Here is a 21,683-nt window from a genome sequence, read left to right as displayed (position 1 = left end):
ACCTTTTTACCTTCAGAAACCTCTCACAACACATTTGATGTGATTTTTTTTCTTCTGACTGACAACTTACAAATAACAACAAAGAAAAGCCAAAGATGGTTGAATATTAATTTGGAAAACAGGTCTAAACCATAGACTGTAAAAAAATGGACTTCATCTAGCTCGGCTCTGAGTGAGATCACCACAAAAACTGCTCCCCCTGGTGGCTGGCTGCACTACAAGTCAAAAAATCCATCTCCCCAGTCATTCCTGATGGACTGTGTTCAAACCTTAAAAAATAAAATCACATGGTAGCAATGTTTATCACAGCCAAAAGCTGTGTTGATATTAAGATATTATTGGGCTGCGTTGTGTTCATGTCCTCTTTTTTCAGAGAGTTTCTCTTTCATTAGCTATTAGAGGTTAAAAAGGGGTTTTATGTTGTGTCATGTTTAACAATGATTTACAGCTGACGTTCTTGTGTAGTTTTTTCAGGCTTACTAAAATACTTCGAGAGGGAGAGCCAAGAAGAGATTAGACTCTCAAAAGAAAATAATATACTTTTGTCACCCGACTCCACTCAGATTCGCTTAGAGTCCTCATAGTCTCTGCTGTGCAGCCTCTGACAGGAGTACTTTAGCTCCAAACCATAAAATGGTAAAAAGCGGATCCACACTGTCCTCTCTATATACGATCTATGGCCCAAACACTTTAGTTTTTGGGAAAGTGATCAAGGTCCAGTACATATTTTCTAACCATAAAGTAACATCAGAATGCTGTTTTTTTTTTTAACTCCTTTTAGTGATTTCTGTAAAAATCAGTCCCTCATTGAGCTCAAACCTCCTTGTTCCATCATCACAGACTGCTCAAATCAATTAATTAAAGCTCACCTGTCCCTCAGGTGTCTCTTGATCCCAGATGATCAGTGGTCAGTTTTTCTGCAGTGTTACATGTTGTGTAAACAATCAGCAAACTCTGCTTCCGACCAAGGAACATGTTCTCCAATAGGGGGAGATGTGGGAAAAGTATGTCAGGATGTTTTTGTGTCAGGATCAGGATCTGGATGTCAGAAACAACACTTTTAGATCAGAATATTTCTCATCCCACAGAACAATTTTTATGATTTTTTTTTATTTTCTGCTCATTTCATTACTTCAATCTTGTCTTGTGTCCTCTGATGTGTTTTTTGAACTCACACATTTTCACATCCTGATAAATCTGTTGAATTAAAGGTCTCCCATGTTAAACAGGTCCTAGGGGAGGGACCAGACAAAGTGTAGCTCACACAAACCCCTTATGATGAATACAACAAATGGTCCCAAGTTTACCTTGCCCGGATGTAGGTCACAGGGCCCCCTCCTGGAGCCAGGCCTGGGGGTGGTCGATGGTGAGCGCCTGGTGGCTGGGCCTGCTCCCATGGGGCTCGGCCAGGCACAGCTTGAAAAAGCAACGTGGGACCCCCCTCCCGTGGGCTCACAGTTTGGTGAACTCAGGATTGGATCACTGCTTTTTGCAGATGATGTGGTCCTGTTGGCTTCATCAAGCCGTGACCTTCAACTCTCTCTGGGTCGGTTTGCAGCCGAGTGTAAAGTGGCTGGGATGAGAATCAGCACCTCCAAATCTGAGTCCATGGTCCTCAGCTGGAAAAGGATGAAGTGCCCTCTCTGGGTCGGGGATGAGATCCTGCCGCAAGTGGAGGAGTTTAAGTATCTCGGAGTCTTGTTCCCAAGTGAGGGGAGGATGGAGCGAGAGATCAACAGGCGGATCGGTGCAGCATCTGCAGTAATGCAGACTCTGCACAGGTCTGTCGTGGTGAAGAGGGAGCTGAGCCGGAAGGCGAAGCTCTCTGTTTACCGGTCGATCTTCGTTCCCACCCTCACCTATGGTCATGAGCTTTGGGTAGTGACCGAAAGAACAAAATCGAGGGTACAAGCAGCCGAAATGAACTTCCCCCGTAGGGTGGCCGGGCTCTCCCTTAGAGATAGGATAAGAAGCTTGGCTATCTAAGAGGAGCCCAGAGTAGAGCCACAACTCCTCCACATTGAGAGGAGCCAGATGAGGTGGCTCGGGCATCTGATGAGGATGCCTCCCGGAAGCCTCCCTGGTGAGGTGTTCAGGGCACGTCCCACCGGGAGGCAGACCCAGGACACGCTGGGGAGACTACATCTCTCGGCTGGCCTGGGAACGTCTGGGGATCCCCCGGGAAGAGCTGGACGAAGTAGCTAGGGAGAGGGAAGTCTGGGCTTCCCTGCTTAGGCTGCTGCCCCCACGACCCGACCCCGGATAAGCAGAAGAAGTTGGATGGATGGATGGATGGATGGATGGATGGACGGATGGATGGATGGATGGATGGATGGATGGATGGATGGATGGACGGATGGATGGATGGATGGATGGATGGATGGATGGATGGACTATGCACAAGCCAAATGTAGTTCAGTGAGACCTTACCGATAGACTTTGGTGTGGATTGTGACCACAACAAAAAATGTAAATGTTTGCATCATTTAGAACATGATTCATGTCAGTGAAAAAAAATAATAATCTGTAAGATAAAAACTAAGTGCAACTACATCTATTTAACTCCATCCCTAATTTTTAACTGTTTTCCTGCAGATTCATCCCTGCAGTATAAATCCCTGACTGAAGCAGGACTGATCCAACATCAGCAGAGCCCAGAAGAAGAAGAAGAAGAAGAAGAAGAAGAAGAAGAAGAAGAAGAAGAAGAAGAAGAAGAAGAAGAAGAAGAAGAAAAGTCTCATCATGGTTGTCTTATTTAACAGGCTCACACAGTTTGTGCGACACTGCTGACACTGAAGCAGAGAGGACTGTACGAAGAGATGATCATGTTCGGCCTTTAGGTACAAACTCAGAGCAGAGGACCAGCAGCAGCAGTCATCATGATCGACCTGAGCTTTCTGACCGAGGAGGAGCAGGAGAGCATCCTGGCTGTGCTGAAGAGAGACGCTGAGCTGAAAAGCGCCGAGCTCGAGCGAATCCAGTGAGTTCCTTCAGTGACTTTTATGTTTTAGCAGATCTGTGGGGAGGCACAAGCCTCACCCTCTGACCTTAACCTGTGAGTTAATCCAGAGAGGGGAGAGACAGGAGTCTGCTCTGAATTAAACACACCTACAGGATCAAAGGTCATACAGCAGGGATGCATACAGAACCAGTTTTTGCATACGTGGTCAGATTTCCATAGTGTCATGTTGTCATTTAGGAGTGGATGTCCTGAGTTTCATTGGAAATACATTTGCCCCTCCTCTTTTCCTCTTTCAGGAACCTGCAGAGGACCTCGAGTGACAAGGAGCGGCTAAAGTACATGACAGGAGAATGGTTCTATGAGACGAAGCAGCTCCGCCACCAGGATCGAATCCATGGTTCTGACATCATCAGGGCCTCTATGAGACACGTACAGAGACCCATGACCATACGTAAGTCTCCTTTACAGCAGATTTCTTAACATGAGAAATAAAGGCCACGCCTTCACAAGTTCCTGCCAAGGTTAAGGACTGTCAAATTAAAGTTCCTGCCCTGGTTCCGGACTGTTCATTGGAAAAGTTCCTGCCATGGTTCAGGGTCGTCAAATTTAAGGTTCCTGCCATGGTTAAAAACTAGTCAGTGACTTTTAAATCAATAGTTCCTGTCGTGCTCAGGACTGTTTCCATCAGGTTGTGTCTTTTTGGCTGTACAGGCAATGAGAACCTCAGACTGAGTTGTTGAACCTGTACCCAGGTCTTGTCTTCATAGCTTCAGCACAGAGTGGGTCTTGATGAATGTCTCTCTTTCTGAACAGCAGTTGTGTTTGGTGTTTCAGAGGAGATCTCCTGCAGCGTTCCTGAAAAGCCCAGTTTTGTCAGCAGTGAGAACAAAGAGGTGTTCGTCCCACCTGTGCTCCAAGGAGTCCTTCAGGAGCCAGGCACAGAGCCCAGTGAGGAGAGGTGAGAGGAGGTTCACAAGAAGTGAGAACCAACTGTTAATAACAAACACTAATACATCTGAAAGTGCAGTCACAGTTGTTGTGACTGAGTAATATTACTGTTTACAAAATGAAAAGAGTATGAGCCTTCCACCCTGTAGCTTTAATTCTCAGTATTTATACAGCACCTTTCAGAAGTTCAAACACACAGCAGAAAGAAGAGAGAGAACAGAGAGAGAACTAGCAAAGCACTGAGAGCGCAGAGACCTCCACCAAGCATATTGTGATTGTTACGCAATACTTAAGTCTTACTTTAATGTTATACTCCCTTTCAGCAGACTGTCTGCTACAGTTTGGTGTTAGTTGCAGGTTTTTATGACAATTTGTTACCTGACAGTGTTTAAAATGATGATGACCCAGCACATATTTCATATTCTGAATCTTAGTATCCAGAATATTGCCAGGATCTGGATCCTACTTTTACATCTATCAGAAATTATCGTGACCTTGTTTTGTATTGTTTTGCAAAGAAATCTGACTATTTATTGTGTAGTTATATACACATATGGTGAAAATGGCCCAATCTCACAATGATGAAGAACCCTTTAAAAAAAGTCCTGGATCCAGACGGTGATCCGGATCACCTCCAAAATTAAATCACTTCTTCCTTATCCCATTTTGAAAGTTTTCAGAAAATGTCATCCAAATCTGTTAGTTACTTTTTGAGTTATATTGTTCACAGACAAACAAACGGACAAACTCTCCCAAAAACATGACCTCCTTGGTGTGGGTAATAAAACAGAAACAGGTGAGAAGAGAATAGCCATAAAAAACGTAGACATAAAAACAAATCCATGTGATCAGAATGGATAAATACAACCAAATACTTAATTACAGTCCAAGGCTCAAATGACATAACTAAAAAAAGGTGATCAAAAACCTGATCAAAAAGATCTGAAGTTTAATTTTTAAGTCACCCAAGCCCTGTTTTCACTATAGGTTCAGTTCGGTTTGTCTCTGTACATCGCACATTTTGTGATGTTTCCTTTTACTACTCTCATGACAAGTTCCCAAATTACCGACCCATACAATCCCACTTTTTGGTGCCCTTCTGTTGGGGTGCCAAACATACCGATCTGATCCCACAGGGTGGAGCTAGATAAACTGCAGTCCGTTGATAGGTGGAAAGAATTGTCACTTCCTGTGTGACAGCGGCTGCTGTATTTCTCTTGGTGGCACACAACCTTTTATGAAACAAAGCTTGATTGTTCTTTGTAACAAAGAGCCACATGCCAATAACAAAGAAGTAGAGTTGCTGGATGTCTTCCATCATTGCTCTTTGCTTACTGTGTGATATTTTTCTTCTTTGTTGGATTTATTAACAGGGTACACTGTGCCTAACCCTCACCCTGCTATGACATTATCAGCCTTTGACGATCCAACCTGTACCAAACTGTACTGTACCATAGCTGACCACATGGTACAAACAGAACTCAGGTTCCCAAACTTTTCAGACTGCAACCTCCAAGATCAAATATTAGTGCTGGAGAACGGTGACCTCCTGCTTTGGGAATACACTCCAATCCAAAAAGAGACAAATGTAGCAGAAAAGGGCCTGAGATGGTTTATTAAACCACTTGTAGAAAGTCAGACTACCAATGGTCACATTTTACTGTTTCTTAAATGAATCTGCCTCAGTCAACTCAGGGTTCGTTAACCGGGAAATCGGGAACACAGATTATCAAACTCACCTCATATTTTTGTTTGTGTTTTTACCATAATGGATGATGTGCACTGACAGTTATTTTTTATTATTTTGTAAGGCATTTAATGATCCCAGAGGAACCAGAACCCCACTTTGGGAAGGACCACTGTAAAGCTTCAAAATCAAATCTAAAGTAAACAGAGCGATGGCGCAGAGTTTTAAAAAGAGGAGTGTTGTGATCTGTTTTCTTTTTGAGCAAACCAGTGAAAAGGGAGTCACACTTATAACTGCATGTGTTGATGAATTATAACTAGGATTTCAAAAGTCTGACTTTGTTTCTAAGATGATGAAATGAAGTACTTATGACTTTGTTAAAATGAGCACTGAAAGGTTGATTTGACTCTTAAACGAATGCAGAGGTTACGACGCCTGTTATTAAAACTTTCCTGCCCATTTTTTTTTTGTTTTGTTTTGTTTTTGCTGCTTTGGCTCCTTTCAAAGAATTAGATTTTTATCTAAGCTCAATTTGCTCATCTGAACATTGGTATCAGAAACACAGGCAGTGAAAGATTGCGGCATTTTCTGGTCTTGTAGTGATGCAGAAATGCAGAGTTTGGTGTCGTCTGCATAAAAATGATAACAGATGATAAGAAACAATGAGACAAAGAGGAAGTGTGAAAATACAAAAAGGGCCTGAGAATACTTCCCCCAAGGAATGCCAGAGTTAAATTACACATTCATAAACTATTTTATTTGAGCAACATCACGTGCTGCACTGGTCGAGAAGATTATTTAGGTGTGACTGGTTGCCAGCAGAGCTGTGCACATGCTACATGGATACTGAGTAATTGGCTCCCATAGTTCTCAGTAATCTCCTTATAAGGTCAAGGCTCACATGTTCATGTTTTCTCCTGATCACCCTGAGGAGTGATCACATAAATAAATATCACTCATGCTCTGCAGCAGTCCTCCTGTTTTTACTTGCACTTTACCCAAAATGTTACACTTGCTAAATAAAGATAAATCACCATGTAAGTCCAAACATATTCAATGGATCCGTCCTTTCATCAGGATCACTTCAGGTTGATTTATGAAAAAGTTCTGATGAATTTATCGGCTTGTTTTATGATTCAGGGACAGGCATGAAAACATGAGCCCAGAAAATGAGCCCTCGCCGGTTTTACAGTCACCCACAAAGGTAAGGCTCTGTCCTGAGGTGGAAACACTTTGAAATGGATGACTGTGGGTTCATAATCCTGCTAACTGACTTCATCTCATTCTGCTGAAGGAGAGGAAGAACCCTTTCAACTCTGACATCATTGAGAGCTTCGTCGCGGAGGAAGTGTCTGAAGCGGTGACCCAGACCCTGACACTAGATGAGGGTGAGTTCTCTGCTGGTCTGTGTCAGTCTGAAGATGCCATGCGAGGTATTATTCTGTCTGTTTTGATCTGATGATTTATTGTGTGTTATGTCCTGAACTGTCGGACGAATCGTAGGAGCAGTTAGAGCGACGTTACAAACCAATGTAAGTCTGGTTCCTTCACTCTGACGTCCAGGTGTGTGGGTGCTTCATACTTCAGCTGTTTCTGCCTGTCCTGTGAACAGCATGCTGGCAGTGGGTGCATGGCCCTGGAGAGCATGTTATTTCTTGTCATTTCTATCAGTTTCATCGTCTCATTGCATTGCATCTCATTTAGCTGCTGGGGCAGAGAAGGCGTCTCGACACACTGCTGCAGGGAAAATCATTAACATAATCCTCAAACTGCTCAAAGATCAGAGGTGGTGTTTCTCAGGTAGACCGTGACTCTGATCGTCTATGAGCTGGTATTTATAGTTTATATCTGATGGTGTCTCAAAGCTTATTTTTCTCAGGGCTCTGCTGAATGAGCTCGTGAGCTGTGGATTTTTTTCCCAGAAGCTGTCGAAGTGTAGGGAAGTCCAAACACACAGGCCTGCCAGACTAGCCAGAGGATTAAACAGAAATACATTCCTCAGCTTAATCTGAACTGCATGACTGAAGGGAGCTGGAAATACTTCAGCAACTACAAAAACAATGTTTTTAGAAGGAGCACTAATGATTAGAAGAAAACAACCGACACAGTACATGACACACTCAACAAAAATTGGTCTTATCTTAAAACTGTTTTCATCTCTGAAACCTATGATGGCAGAGACTGCCTGCATGGAGCTGCCAGTCCTCAGAAACAGGTGAAAGTGTTGGCAGGAAGCATCAGACTAGAAACAAACACGAAGAATCAGTGTGCACAGGAGGGCTGAGCAGCTTCTTTAAAGGCCCTGTGAGGAGTTATAAAGTTATATATTTGTCTCTTCATAATCCGCTTTTTAAAATTAGATCTACAGCGCCAAAATAGGTAATTTCCAAATGCTATTTTTAATATCTGTGGTAGGGTCAGGTGAATCCATTTATAGCAGTTAAACTGAAATTTCCTTTGATGAAGTCAAGCTGGCTAACAAAGTTTAGCAGTGAGAAGAGACATCTGTAATTTTCTCGACTGAAAACGATTTCTGTGATTGATTTTTGAGTGATAGCGGTCACTGGAGCTGGACTGTCCAAAAGTAAAAGGATGTCAGAGCAAAAAAACAAAAAACAAAAAACAGGAGAGCGATAGAGCACAAGCTAAAACATAGGTTATATTGTTTGTGCTAATGGTTTTTTCCAACCCACATGTAGCAGTTTAATAGCAGTATAAATGGGCTTTAAGGGGCTCTTGATACAATGGATAAAAGGCAAAGGTATTGTTGTGTTTCGGACACTGGTTAACACAGAAACAGTGTTTGGCTGACCTAAAACTTTTGCAGGTTTCTGTGTAAAAACAGATTTTTTCTCACTGCTTTTATTGCAATTTGGTTGAAACGCTGTCATGTACAAGGCCCCACAAACACTTAGTCTGCTCACCACTGGACACTAAACTACAAACTGAGTTTACAAAGTTTGATTGTTGTCACCTTTCAAACAATAGCTCTAATGGAGTGTTCATCCTTGAAAAACGCTATCTATTCTGACCACAGGTGTCACTGCAATTAAAGTCAAACAGCTAGTCCTCACATAGGGTGTGTCTCAAAGCTCCAAAGTTCCATCCTTCCTTCCTCCACTTGCGTCGTTCACTTGCGTCTTAGTCCCTCCCACCAGAGATACATGGGAGAGACACAAGGAAATGAAGAGAGGAGAGAGGATGGAGGAGATTTGTTTTAAGAGGAATGGGACATCCTCCCCTTTGGAGCATCACATGTGAGATATTGTGAGATAATTTAGAATTATTTATCCTTTATCTAGAGCCCATCTGATCGTGAACTCTAAAGCTTATTAATATAACCCACCTTATTGTGTCTCAGAAAGATATTATTTATCAGTCAGTTTTCTGTATTAATCCTCTGTTATATTGATTTGATGATGGTTGTGTTCAGTGTTTTGTGCTTTAAACTCACAGCGAACACTTTATTACCAGATTTATGATCAGTTTCTGAACGATCCTCTGTGCCTGTCCTCAGCTCGTCTTTTCTCTCATTAAACTCTGTTGTGTGTTTGTGAAGTTTCATGTGAAGTCTGAGCCGCTGCAGCGTCCAATCAGAGAGTGATATTCCATATGGGGGCGTGTCTGTGAAAAGACTTCCGCAAAGCCAGCTCTCGTGTTTCCTCGATCATAGCTCCTCTGATCAGTCTCCTCCATCCTCTCTCCTCTCTCCTCTGAGCCCAATTATCGTTTTGGGACAGTCTTCAAAATGGTGACTAGGAAACTACTTCCGATGTCGAGGAGGAGACAGGACGGAGGAAGCACGAAGTTAACGCATTGAGACGCACCCATTGAGTTTTACTTCTTGTTGAAAATGAGGATTAGCTAAAACCCTGCTGTGTGCAGAGAATCTCCTTATCTTTAAAGTTGATACTTTACTTCCAAATATATATATATATATATATATATATATATATATATATATATATATATATATATATATATATATATATATATATATATATATAACACACTTTAATGGTTTTGCTGAAACAAAATAACCACTACTTTTAACTCAAAAAGAGCAAAGAAAACACATTTTGAAATCCCAAAGTCAAATTTGCCTTTCTTTGATCAAAAAAACAAATGTTTGGTAACACAGAAGCCTGGATCCTGGAGTTTGGAGGGTGAAATGTTTTTCTCTTCTCTCCATAAAGGACTCAAACTACTCAAATTTAGGGTTTCTTTTGTTTCTTTTTTTCTTTGTTTCTTGATCGGACAAAAGTTTATGAACAGAATTAAAATTGGGACACTGCAAATGAGGTTAGCGCTATCACCCAGGGGTTTGTTATCCCCACAGTAGGAACCAAATGTGATTAGTTTTCATTTTGTCCACTTGAGGTCAACAATATACAGAAATGACCTCTGGGAGGGAAACCTTAGTCGGATTCTCCAGTGAAACCAGACGCAATAAAAACAGAGTTTGGGATTTGGGTAAAAATGTTCATGATCATTTGTTTTTATCTTTCAGAGCCTTTATCATCGTGTGACGACTTATCTCAGCTTGATGAGTTAGGAGGTAAACAAACTACCTCTGCTGCTCCACGCAGCATCCTCAAACACCTGTCCCCTTCAAGCTCCTCAGACTCTTTGTTCCCACGCCTGGTCCAGCAGACTTTGGTCAGCCTGGACTGTCCCTCAGAGTCCTGGATCGACAGGAAGCAGGTGAGGTTCAGCTCTATGGTCAGTCACAGTGCACAGGATCTTCAGGATAGGAGAGAGCTCGGGGAGCACAGTTTGTTGGATGTGGACTTCATCAGTGAGGGTGTGGACCAGCCTGATGTGGGCTTACATGGAGCAGCTTTTGGGAGTGAGGTGATCTCCCTGGAAGAGGAGCTAAACTCCAAAAATGAGGCCATCGTCCTCACTAGAGATGGTATGGATCAGGCCTGGGAGTAGTTCCTTAAATATGAACGGTACCTCTGTTGATGAAACCTGATTCAGTGTTTGGTTCTTGTCTTTGCAGATGCCTCTGGTCTCTGTTATTTGGAGTCCCTCAGCCCTGCTGTGTCTGGGCTCTCCGGTGCACAGCAAGAGTCAGGTAAGCCTGTTCACCTGGACTCAGGACCTGAGGAGGCCCTTGATGCTCAGCCTACCACTTCAGACCAGTTCACACTGAACAGCGACATTGATGCTGCCTCAGATCCTGTGTCCTCACAACCAGGACAAAGCGTGCTTGGAGACAGAGAGGAGGAGGAACTGCCTTCACAGCAAGAGGAAGTTAATTTATACAAGCAAGAAGAGCCAGCCAACAGCCATCTGCTCTCCCAAGATGCTGCAGAAACCACCACAGAAAAACATTCAGCAGTCCGAACACTCCAGCTCACAGCTTTGCAGAATACTCCTTTCAAAGAACAAGAGACCCCAGCAGATACCAGCACTGAAGTCCAGTCTCCAGAGAGACTGTCCAACCTGAAAGCTTTCTGGGAGAGGGAAAACAGAGCTCCCAAAACGGTGTTTGCATGGCAGGAGACAGGGCTCAAAGATTTTAACAAGACGGGTAAAGAAGCTGAGTTAGACGTGGAGAGCGCAAACAATAATCTCTCACCTCACATGGTAACGACCGTGGAGCGTACAGCCCCTGCATCCCAAGAGAAGTGCTCTTTACCACAGCCTAGCTGGAGCCACCTCGTGGTTTTATCTGAAGAAGACGGTACATATCGAGCAAATCCAGTCCTGATCTATGAAGAGGCAGATGACACTTTAACAAGTTACGCAAGAGAACCAGAGACTTCTGAGAACCAGGAAAACACCAACACTCCTGAAAAGTCCTCTCTGCCTTTCAACAGCCAGAAGCAAGAGAGAGATCCTCCTGATCCTCCTCCTCAAGAGGAGAGACGAGCAAAGATCAGTGATCTCAAAAACTTTTGGGAAAAGGAAGTCACAAAATCCAAGGAAAATGCTGCAAGTGCCTCAAGGGGGTCGTCCCGCCGTGGCAAAGTTTTTTCTCCTCAGACTTCTCAAAGATCATTCTCATACAGCAAAGAGAGGTCTGATGGAGGAGAGGTAACATCTCCAACCAAAACCAGGTCTAATACTGTCATAAGATCAGTAGATGTGTCAGGAAAGGGCTTTGTGAGTCCACACAGGTCACCGCTGAAGAGTTCTGAGCCTAAACCATCAAGGGACCTCCAAACCAGAGATGAGGCTGACACAGAGACCCTAACAAGCCCCCTTAGTCCCAAAAGATCCCCAACTCCACAAGCAAAAGACCAAGATGAAGAAACCAGGAAGAGCCCATCAAAGACATGCCACCCCAGAGTCCTACCAAGAGAAACCTCCAGTCCGCAAAGTCCCAGACTGGAAGGCTCTCCCTTAAAAACCTTTCCCATAGACATTGACCCCCAAGCCAAGAATGGTGAAGAGCCTCAATGGAGGCCCACTCCAACGCCAAGACAGAGGAAGAGTCCTGCTCACGAGGCAAAGCAGACAGCACTGTCAGAAACTAAACCCAGCTCAGACACCATGACCGGCGATGTGAATACTCAGCAAAGTGGTTCAAAGTCCCCCTCAAAGTCCCCCTCAAGGTCCTCTTCAAAGTCCCCCACAAGGTCCTCCTCAAGGTCCTCCTCAAAGTCCCCATCAGAGTCCCCCTCAAAGTCTCCCTTGAAGTCCCCCTCAGAATCCCCCTTAAAGTCCCCCTCACCTCAACTGAGGAAAACATCAGAGAAGAAACTTAATACCATCACCCGTCTGGCCAGGTCTATCATTCCTCAGGACTATCAGCACTACCTTGGACCCAGTGAGAAGGCCCACGTCCCTCCTTTTACCCTCAACAGTGATGAGCCACAGAGTCCACACAAATCCCCGAGAAGCTCTGCAGGAATTCTGAAGAACAGTCCCCAAAAAAGCATCGAGCAAAACGTAGAAGAAAGCTCCAGCCAAGACATAATGATCTGTGCCTTCACCGTGTCCCAACCGAGACCAGGCAGTGAGCTTTAAATTCTCCTTACATTCACATTCCTTTAGATATTAATAAGGAGTCACAGTGATGAGGGATTAGACACAGTAGCTGCGTCTCAATTTAAAGGCTGCAGCCCTCAAAAGCCTAATGTGTCACTGTGTCCAAAGATGGCCTGATGTCAAAGACTCCCTCTAATGTGACAAATGTGTCCTAGTTTTCCCGGCTGCAGTGGATACCACAGGAGCATCCTTCATGGCCCAACATATCCCATAATTCTTTGCATGCCAAATGGTATCACAATGTTAAATAATAGGAATTATGGAAAGGTTGATGACAGTAGAATAATTACATGATGCTAGCAGTGCACACTGGTTAGCCACATTAGCCAACTAGCTAACCAATCCCAGGGCATAGGGTTGGCCCTAACTGATGTCTGCCTTTGGGTTTTAATGGTTAATGATATAGTTCCTCATACCACATTAGGAAAGTGCACCATGAGTGCCCTCTACAGGTTTAGTCCCTGCTACTGCAATGGAATTTTCCTGCTGTCAGATTTGAAGGTAGGTATTACAGCCAAATTTAGGAAGTTAGCAGTTTCCGGCATGGTTTGATTGTTTGGTCTTCCCAGTGTAGGCCAGCTGGTAACTGTAGTTGTAGGTTAGCTTTAGCCAGTGCTGTAAATTAGGAAACCAGGTTACTTATTCGGTTTAGCATTTGCTATTTAATCTTACTGTTTCAGTACTTCCTGTCTAAAACAGACACTGGATGCAGCTTTCTCTCTCTCCATCAAGAAAATAACCCTAAACGTTGGTGTCACAGGCAAGCCAACCTTGGCTAACATTGCAAGCTAACATTAAGAAACCATCACATCTCTGCGCCCAGCGTGTTAACTTAACCCTAAACCAGTGCCCCCGGTTAACCAGATGCTGGTGATCCACGTTCTGTGGATGCCAGAGATGAGCTCACAGTAACCTCTGGTATTGAGATGTGAAGCTAGGGTAGAAATGCCAAAAGCTGCAGTTCCTCAAGTGTCCACTTGAGGCTGTAACAGAAGCACTGGGAGCTACATACACACCTATTCATGAAAAGGTGATTGGAAATCCAGGGTTTGTGCACAGGGCTAGCCCTCGTGAACTTCCAGCTAATGCTAGCCAAAACTTATGGTTGTGGTGTTAGCTTCATCAGAAAAGAGTTTGTTGAATGGCTATATGAAAACAATGTGTTAGCTTAAGGGAGACACATCACCCTTGCTTTAGTTTGTGACATCTATTCTAACTTGTTTGTTCTAACGTATTTAATATGAAGAACTGCATACCCTTCTTTTAACAGAGCATTTTTACTCACTGCTAACATAAACGCTTTTATTGAACATTTAACTTCTTTTTTCTGTTACTGAAACAGAGCTATAAGGCTGTGTCGTGATTCAGAAACTGTATGTAAACTGTGATGAGTCTATATCCCAGAGCTGAGTGTGTGTCACTTGTGGCAGGTCGTAAGGAGACTCCTACCATCGTGATATCATCTCCTAAGATTGAGTCCCATTCCAGAAGCCTGGAAAGCCTCACCTCAAAAACAGGCAAAGGAGCTTTTTTTCCATCGATCAACAATCTGACACAGAACTGATTTTAAGAAAGAGCTAGGAGCTGTTTCTAAATCATGTGGTGCTGTTCTTCTGTAGGAGAAGAAAACTCCCTGGATCTCCTAAAATACCCGACAAATCAGAGTGTGGAAGACGGTAAACATGAGGTCCTTTCTTTCTGTGTACAATACCAGGACAAAGACAGGCTGGGGGTAAAATTTTAGGTGTTCAAGTATTATGCCTCAAATTTTTCTTGTTTTCATTCCAGTGTCTTCACTCCCATCTTCATCAGACTCAAAGCAGCTGAAAAGCTTTGCGTCTGCGCCACTTCTTCAGCAGGACGAGGTAAATCTAACACTGCTAATAGATCTGAGCCACTAATTAGATAACAGAAAGATCATCTTTACTTAAATGAGTGGTGTATTTTAGGCTTCTTGGACTGAGTTAAGTGTGTGTATGTGAGTCTTTATACTCTCACACTGCCATATTTTGTCCACTTCTTCCAGACTGACAGTGACAGCACGTTTGAGACCCTAGGATTGAGAAGAAACACAGGAAGCTCCATGTCTAACCTAAGTCTCTCCTCGGGGTTGGCCTCCATGTCGTCTGTATGTTCACACTCAGATCATCAGCTCATGTGTCTCTTTAGTTTCTCCAAGCTATCATTACCTTTCAGATACCTTAGGGTTCTTCAGACACCCCCAGATCCACAAGAGTTAGGATGCTGTGCAAAAAAAAGAGAGGAACATTTTGATGGTTTGGAAATCATTTAAAGCCTGAATTAAATTTTAAACAGTTGAAATTATATATTAGAAAAATATCCGCAAATTTAAGGTAGATGCCAGCAACAATTTGTAAATTAGGCCATTTTCAACATGTTAGTAACCTAAAAGATATAAACTGTTCATCACTCTGAGAGAGACTATGAGAGCAAATAGTTTAACAGTTTAAGAATAATGTTCTTTGAACTTAAAATAAAAGCTTGGGGATTATATAATCATCTTTATCATGGAATTATTACAAGATTTAGTGAAATAGGTAGAGTAAGAGCCTGATGCTGGATAGACATCATCTTCGGGCCTTCAGGCAGCACTGCATTAAAAGTTAAAATGTTTGTCTTTATATTGTCCAAATTGGGCCCCTGTAGTGACTTAACACGACTCAAAAGAATCTCTTATTTTCTCTCACTGGTGTTATAGAAAACCCTTATTTCAGCCTCTGTCTCAATGCTTTGTTTAAGCTTCTGTCTCTTTAAAGTGATACTCTGGGATGGAACAAGTTGGGTCCTATCACAAGGTTTAGGGCAGAAATTACCCCTACAGCAGTGTTTTTGTGCAGCAGAAGTCCAGGGCGCACGCACCAAACCAAACCTCCCTGCTCCTCTGCCAGTTTCCTCTGCACTCAGATGGGGCCATTTTTTCCTTGACCAAAAACACAAATAAACAGACTCCCACCAAAAAAATCTGATATTGGTCTGCATTCACGCTTTATTTAGAGAATTTTCAGTGCGTTACTTTCACACAAAAACACCGCTAAATAAGGCTCTAGTTCTTATCGTGTCGTAAAACAGCGCTACCTCCGCTGCAGAGCCACAGCTGGCTACGAGGCACTCGCCGCTTAGTGTATCAGTCCACGCGCAGCGTGCCAGATATAAACAAACATGATGTACATGGCTGTGGAACAGAGTAATAATCAGATTCTGCGTACTTGGTGAGAGTTTGCACATGGAAAATCACTGCTCTAATTATTTTCAATGTAGCATACTCAAATAATTTTGCCAAAGCCAATTCTTTCACAATAGACATAATAATGTCCTTAATTTTATAAACCAGTACTTATCCTTGGCCTAGGTACCACATTCCGCTTTGGCATGTGCACATGCTTCTTGTTTGGAGGAAGGGGTCAATAATCCTCTCGAGAAAAATGTTGACTGCAAACGCATAGAACTTACAACATTTGTGTTGGAGTGTTGATGTCCATACTCAGAGCTATGAGCCACAGTTGTTGTAATCCGGTTTATCGATGGTATATGGTGAAATTTGTATGGTGTCCGGGAGGTTTGTTTGTTTTCGCATCCCGGGTAAGCACAAAAATGCACCATTATCTCCAACAGAATACTCTTCGTCCTGGCAGACTACCTGCGTTCGTTTATATCTGGCACGCCGCACGCTGTGTGCGCGGAATGATACACTAAGCGGCGAGCACCTTGTAGCCAGCTGTGGCTCTGCAGCGGAGGTAGCGCCGTTTTATGACACAATGAGAACTAGAGCCTTATTTAGCGGTGTTTTTGTGTGAAAGTAACGCGCTGAAAATTCTCTAAATAAAGCGTGAATGCAGACTGATATCAAATTTTGTCGGTGGGAGTCCATTTAATTGTGTTTTTGGTCAAGTAAAATATGGCCCCATCTGAGTGCAGAGGAAACTGGCAGACGAGCAGGGAGGGGGTGTTTGGTGTGTGCCCCCTGGGCTTCTGCTGCACAAAAACACTGCTGTAGGGGTAATTTCTGCCCTAAACCTTGTGATAGGACCCAACTTGTTCCATCCCAGAGTATCACTTTAAGGCTCCTTGCTACATAAACCCCCTTCCCTCTGATTGGCCAGCACCTTCAGCAAGTCTCATGAAGATCTCTTAAAGATTTTATGTGGATTATTTATTTTTTAGAACAGAGCTTGTTGATCAGTTAACAGACAGATTCAGTGGTTTCTACAACAGATGAGTTTGTTGAGGTTTGAAAACCTGCACATGTTTGATTTGAACTTCCCAGATTGTTAATTTGTATCCAGTTCAGATTTCAGTTTCAGACATTTTTCAGTTCAGAATAGTGTTCAAACGATTCACCAACTGTGAAATGTATCTTTTTTAACTTTTATTAAACTTCTCTCAATGTAAACAGTTGATCATGCTGGCAAATGTTAGAAGACTGGAGTGGGGATGGGAGGTGTGAGTGCAGTGACAGTAACACAACGATTGTAAATATTTTTAGCTGCCAGCATCTTTTCTTTCATCATGTGGTCATTATGGCCTGTCTGTGCAAACATGTCCGCCTGCAAAGGATGAACTTCTCTCTTCAAGTGTTGCTTTTGAATGAGCAGGTCAGCGGCAGCATCAGCAGCATCTATCCTGCAGACATTGGGGACATCGAGGTCCAGGGGAGCATCCAGTTTGCTGTGAACTACATCCAGAAGCTGGGAGAGTTCCACATCTTTGTGGTTCACTGCAGGGATCTCGCTGTGGCAGACCTCAAGAAGAACCGTTCAGACCCGTGAATGCTTTTAATACTTTCATTCTTCAGAAGAAAAAAGAGCAGAGGTCACATCGTGCAGGATGTTGATGTTGGATAAGAGAGGTAAAAAAAAACGGACTCTGCTGTTTTTTTCACAGGTACATTAAATGTTACCTTCTTCCTGACAAAACCAAACTGGGGAAGAGAAAGACTGCTGTGAAAAAGAAGACGTTTAGCCCTGACTACAATGAAATCCTCAGGGTAAGAGAGCCACATCGAGCCTTTCACAGAGCTCTGATCACATGAAGCTCATAGTGTGCAGATATCTTAATGACCTCTTTTTACTTTCACAGTTTAAAGTCCCGATGGACGTGTTAAAAACTCAGAATTTAAACATCTCAGTGTGGCACAATGACACTTTTGGGCGAAACAGTTTTCTGGGTGATGTGGACCTGGATCTGTCAGAGTGGGACTTCAGCAACACACACATCAATGAATATGCTTTGAATGCCAGGGTAAAGGCACTGTACACAGTCTGTTTGTGGAGAGGAAGTGGTTTTATTCTCATCACAGCCCTGTCATTCAGGTGTCAGCACAGACCTCGTCCCCGACTCACCCACAGCTGACAGACAGCAGAGGACAGATAAGAGTTGCTCTGAGATTCCTGCTGCAGACACCCTCTGGTGAGCTGATGACTTAGACATTTTAACCCATTCCTTCTCTACAGGTTGTCACTGTTTTGCTCTTTTCTGACTGTGTCCACAGGTCAGAGCTCATCTAAGGTGGAGACGAGTGAGGTGCAGATCTGGGTGAAGGACTGTAAGAATCTTCCTGCGGTCAGAGGAGTCGTCATCGACCCGTTTGTCAAGTGGTAGGATGTCCTGTTCCATTTTTAATTTAGCAAATAAAAAAGAGCAAAGCAATCAATAAAAAGATCATCATGGATTAAAAAATGTCTTTTTATTCCAATTTCAGACCCAAACACTAACCCTGTCAGTGTAACCAAAAGCAAAGCCAAACATCAGATTAAAGAGACATGACTCCTCAGTGTCTGTTTAGTTTTAGACTGGAGCTGGAGAAATTTTTGTTTCATATCTTTTCATCTCTCTCCTTTTCCTCTCATGGCAGCACCGTACTCCCTGACAACAGCAGGAAAAGCAGACAGAAAACACGGGTTGTGAAGAGGTCAGCCAACCCAATGTTCAACCACACCATGGTGTACGATGGCTTCCGACCTGAGGACCTAAGAGAGGCCTGTGCGGAGCTAACAGTGTGGGATCATGATCGACTGAACAACCACTACATCGGTGGAGTGAGGCTTGGACAGGGCGCAGGTCAGATGTTACTCTACTGTTGTTTTTTTTAAGCCTCCGACAGCTGCAGATGTTTGAAGTCCTGGTTTGATTTTAAGAAAACATACATCAGAAAGGATCAGAAAACCACAGTAGGATTAAAAAATATAGAGAAAAACATTGAACCACCGAGAGCTGCTGCTTTCTGTAGCATTGAGTTAAATAAGCTCCTTTTCTAAATACCTGGTCAGCCATGTTCACGTGTTTACATCAACAGTCTCCACGTTCTGACTTTAAATACTTAACATTCACTTCTCACTGCAGGTTCAGAAACACTACTAAACAAAAGACTGCTGGATTTATAGATGGAAATAAATGTTAAAACCAATATGAATCAAACATCTTTCCTTTTGCCACTTACAGGATTTTTTCACAGTTTCATTTAGCAGGCACTTTTTTTCCAAAGCGAAGTATAACACAAGCAAGAATTTAGACTGGAGGAAAAACCTTAGCTGGCGCAACAAAGTGCTACCAGTTACTTGGCAGTAGGTGCTGCCATCTAGTGCTAGAAGAGGGTTTTTTTCCTTTAAAATAATGTAGCCACAGTTAACCACTACTAAAAAAGCTAACATCAACAATATTGTTCAAGCTTCAACAACATTTAATGATCATTGCTAAATATTGACTAAGAGCTGGATCTAAGACCTTCTGACTCATTCTAGCCCTGAGGACAAAGAGGAGAAGGCTCAGATTAAGTGCCTTAGTGTTTCCTGAACAGATGAGTCTTCAGACATCTCTTACAGTAGAAAGGGACTCTGTGGATTGTATAGAGTTAGGTAATTCAATCCACCACTTGGGCACAACAGAGGAGAAGAGTTTGGCCAGAGATTTAGAGCCATACTGGGCTGGGAGCACCAGGTGTCGTTCTCAAACAGAGCGTAGTGGACGAGAAGGAGTGTAGACCTGGATGAGGGACCCCAGGTTCAAGGAGCTGTTCTTGCAGATGTTTTGTAAACCAGAAGAAGAGCTTTGAATTTGATTCCAGCTGCCACTGGAAGCCAGTGAAGAAAGATTAACAGCAGGGTGACGTGCTGTTTTGGACTGGTTCAAGACCAGACGTGGTGCTGCATTCTGGGTAATCTGCAAAGCTTTACATGGACATGCAGGGTGGCCTGCAAGGGGAGAGCTGTAGGAGTCAATGCATGAAATCACAAGCGCCTGTACCAGAGGCTGCGTGGCCTTTTGTGTCAGGTAGGGTCTGATCCTCCTGAAGTTAAGTTATAATTGGTGCTGTCAGGCGATTAAAATAATAAATCTAATTAATTACAGTATTTGTAATTAATTAATCAAATAATCACATTTGAATCTCAAATCTGCTTAAGGTTCCCATATAAAGAATCTGAATTCTAGGAAATTGCAAAATTGTAGTGCATGACTAATCAAATGAATACACAAAGAAGAGAACATTTAAAAATCCACTTTTTTTACTTTTACTACTACAACAATAATACATAGTATCAATTGTTATAGTACTAACAGGGCCAGAAAGGGATGAAACCCTAACAGTGGAGGTTAAACTTTTACAGTGGAGGGGAAACAGGTTTGACAGACCAGCAGAAGGGACCCGAGAACCCATCTAACGCTGCTTGCAGCTTTAATATTTCATTTGTTATTTATTTTTGTTAACATATTGATGGACCTATGTTTACCTAAAGCTAAATAGGTGATCTCTGTGTCACTGTGCAGGAAAGAGTTATGGCGTGGACGTGGGCTGGATGGACTCGACGCCAGATGAAGCTCATTTGTGGCAGAGGATGCTGCGGGCTGAGGGGGAGTGGGTGGAGGATGTTTTACCTCTGAGGCTGCTGGTGATGGCTAAAAGCATGTCGAAGTGAGGCTGAGAGGATGTGTTTTGACTGATGGATGGAGACATTACTGGAGCATGTACATACAGATGCATTATCCACTCATTATGAGTGGAAGCAGCCGCCTGAATGAACGTCTGTGTGTGAGTGAGTGAGGATCAGCATGTGAAACAGGTCTTAGCTGTGGTCCAAACCACATGTTGTGTAGATGGGATAAATTATTAAAAGTTAAAAATGAACTTTAGCTTTGAAATCATGAACATTTGAAGATCAGAGATGAATTTTAATCTGGGCACTTCTGATTGTTTTCGGTGATGTTGTTCTGTGATCACTGCATCCAGCAGCTCTATCTGTAATAAACAAGATGTTATTGGACCAACATGTCGTCTTTTTATCAGTGGAAGACCTTAAGCCCTCATCACAAATATTATACTTTTATGATGATAGATAGCCACGAATGCTCATCCCTGAGCAGCAGCAACTAATCTTTTATTCGTTATCATGCCAATCTTGAAGCTTTAGTTTAAAGAAGGGGTATTGTTTTTTTTGTTTTTTTTTAAGTTTTTCAAGTTTTTTCCCTCTGGTAACCTTTGAAACAGTGGAGTTTGTGGAATGTTCCTTTAGCAATGGCTTTGTGGTATTCCCAAGTGGCGATGTCATCAAGCTGCGCCTCTCTTCTGTCTTGATGCATGAGGAGATGCACTGCGCTGGTTACACATACTTTTTCAACCAATTGTTTCCTAAAAGATGTGGTGATGGTTAAAGTCAGCAACTATTTCATTCATGTATGAGAGATTAGTAGCCGTACGACCAGACTCGTTAAGGTTGGAGCGTTTATTAGACGACGAGCAGTTTGTGAAATCCCAGTACCGTGTGGACCTGAGTTTCTGCCCACAGTTTTCATCTTTTCTCCACTGCCTCAACCAAGCTACACAGAGCTAAAACCATCACACCTTACATGAATCATAGCTTTAAAAAACAAACAAACAAACAAAAAAACCCTTGTTAATCTCACACTGGTGTTTTAGAAGACTTATTGCCAGCTCCTGAAACCCGTCTTTTTAACAGCTGTCTCTTTAAAGGCTCCCCCAACACAAACCTCCTTTACTCTGATTGGCCAGCTGTCTGGAGGCCAGTTTAGAGGTGGGGCTATGGGCAGAACCTGTCCATTCAATGTGCCATG

General features: G+C 42.9%; 1 protein-coding gene across 1 annotated transcript; it reads left to right on the top strand.

The window, feature by feature from the left end:
• Window positions 1-2,742: 2,742 nt before the first annotated feature.
• On the top strand, window positions 2,743-20,862 carry sytl2a (synaptotagmin-like 2a). Its single transcript, XM_074672224.1, has 18 exons — window positions 2,743-2,980; window positions 3,259-3,413; window positions 3,797-3,920; window positions 6,738-6,801; window positions 6,892-6,985; window positions 10,108-10,512; window positions 10,603-12,567; window positions 14,030-14,116; window positions 14,219-14,275; window positions 14,388-14,464; window positions 14,626-14,727; window positions 17,213-17,382; window positions 17,502-17,604; window positions 17,697-17,858; window positions 17,930-18,026; window positions 18,109-18,214; window positions 18,472-18,677; window positions 20,382-20,862. Exons 1-18 carry the CDS (start codon window positions 2,880-2,882, stop codon window positions 20,528-20,530), a joined length of 4,224 nt encoding a protein of 1,407 aa, XP_074528325.1. The 5' UTR covers window positions 2,743-2,879; the 3' UTR covers window positions 20,531-20,862.
• Window positions 20,863-21,683: the final 821 nt, after the last annotated feature.

Source organism: Halichoeres trimaculatus, unplaced genomic scaffold (genome assembly GCF_033239565.1).
Source record: "Halichoeres trimaculatus isolate MK-OKI-2021-1 unplaced genomic scaffold, fHalTri1.1 fHalTri1_scaffold_6, whole genome shotgun sequence".
Lineage (NCBI taxonomy): Eukaryota > Metazoa > Chordata > Actinopteri > Labriformes > Labridae > Halichoeres > Halichoeres trimaculatus.
This window is presented reverse-complemented; position numbering and strand designations above follow the sequence as displayed.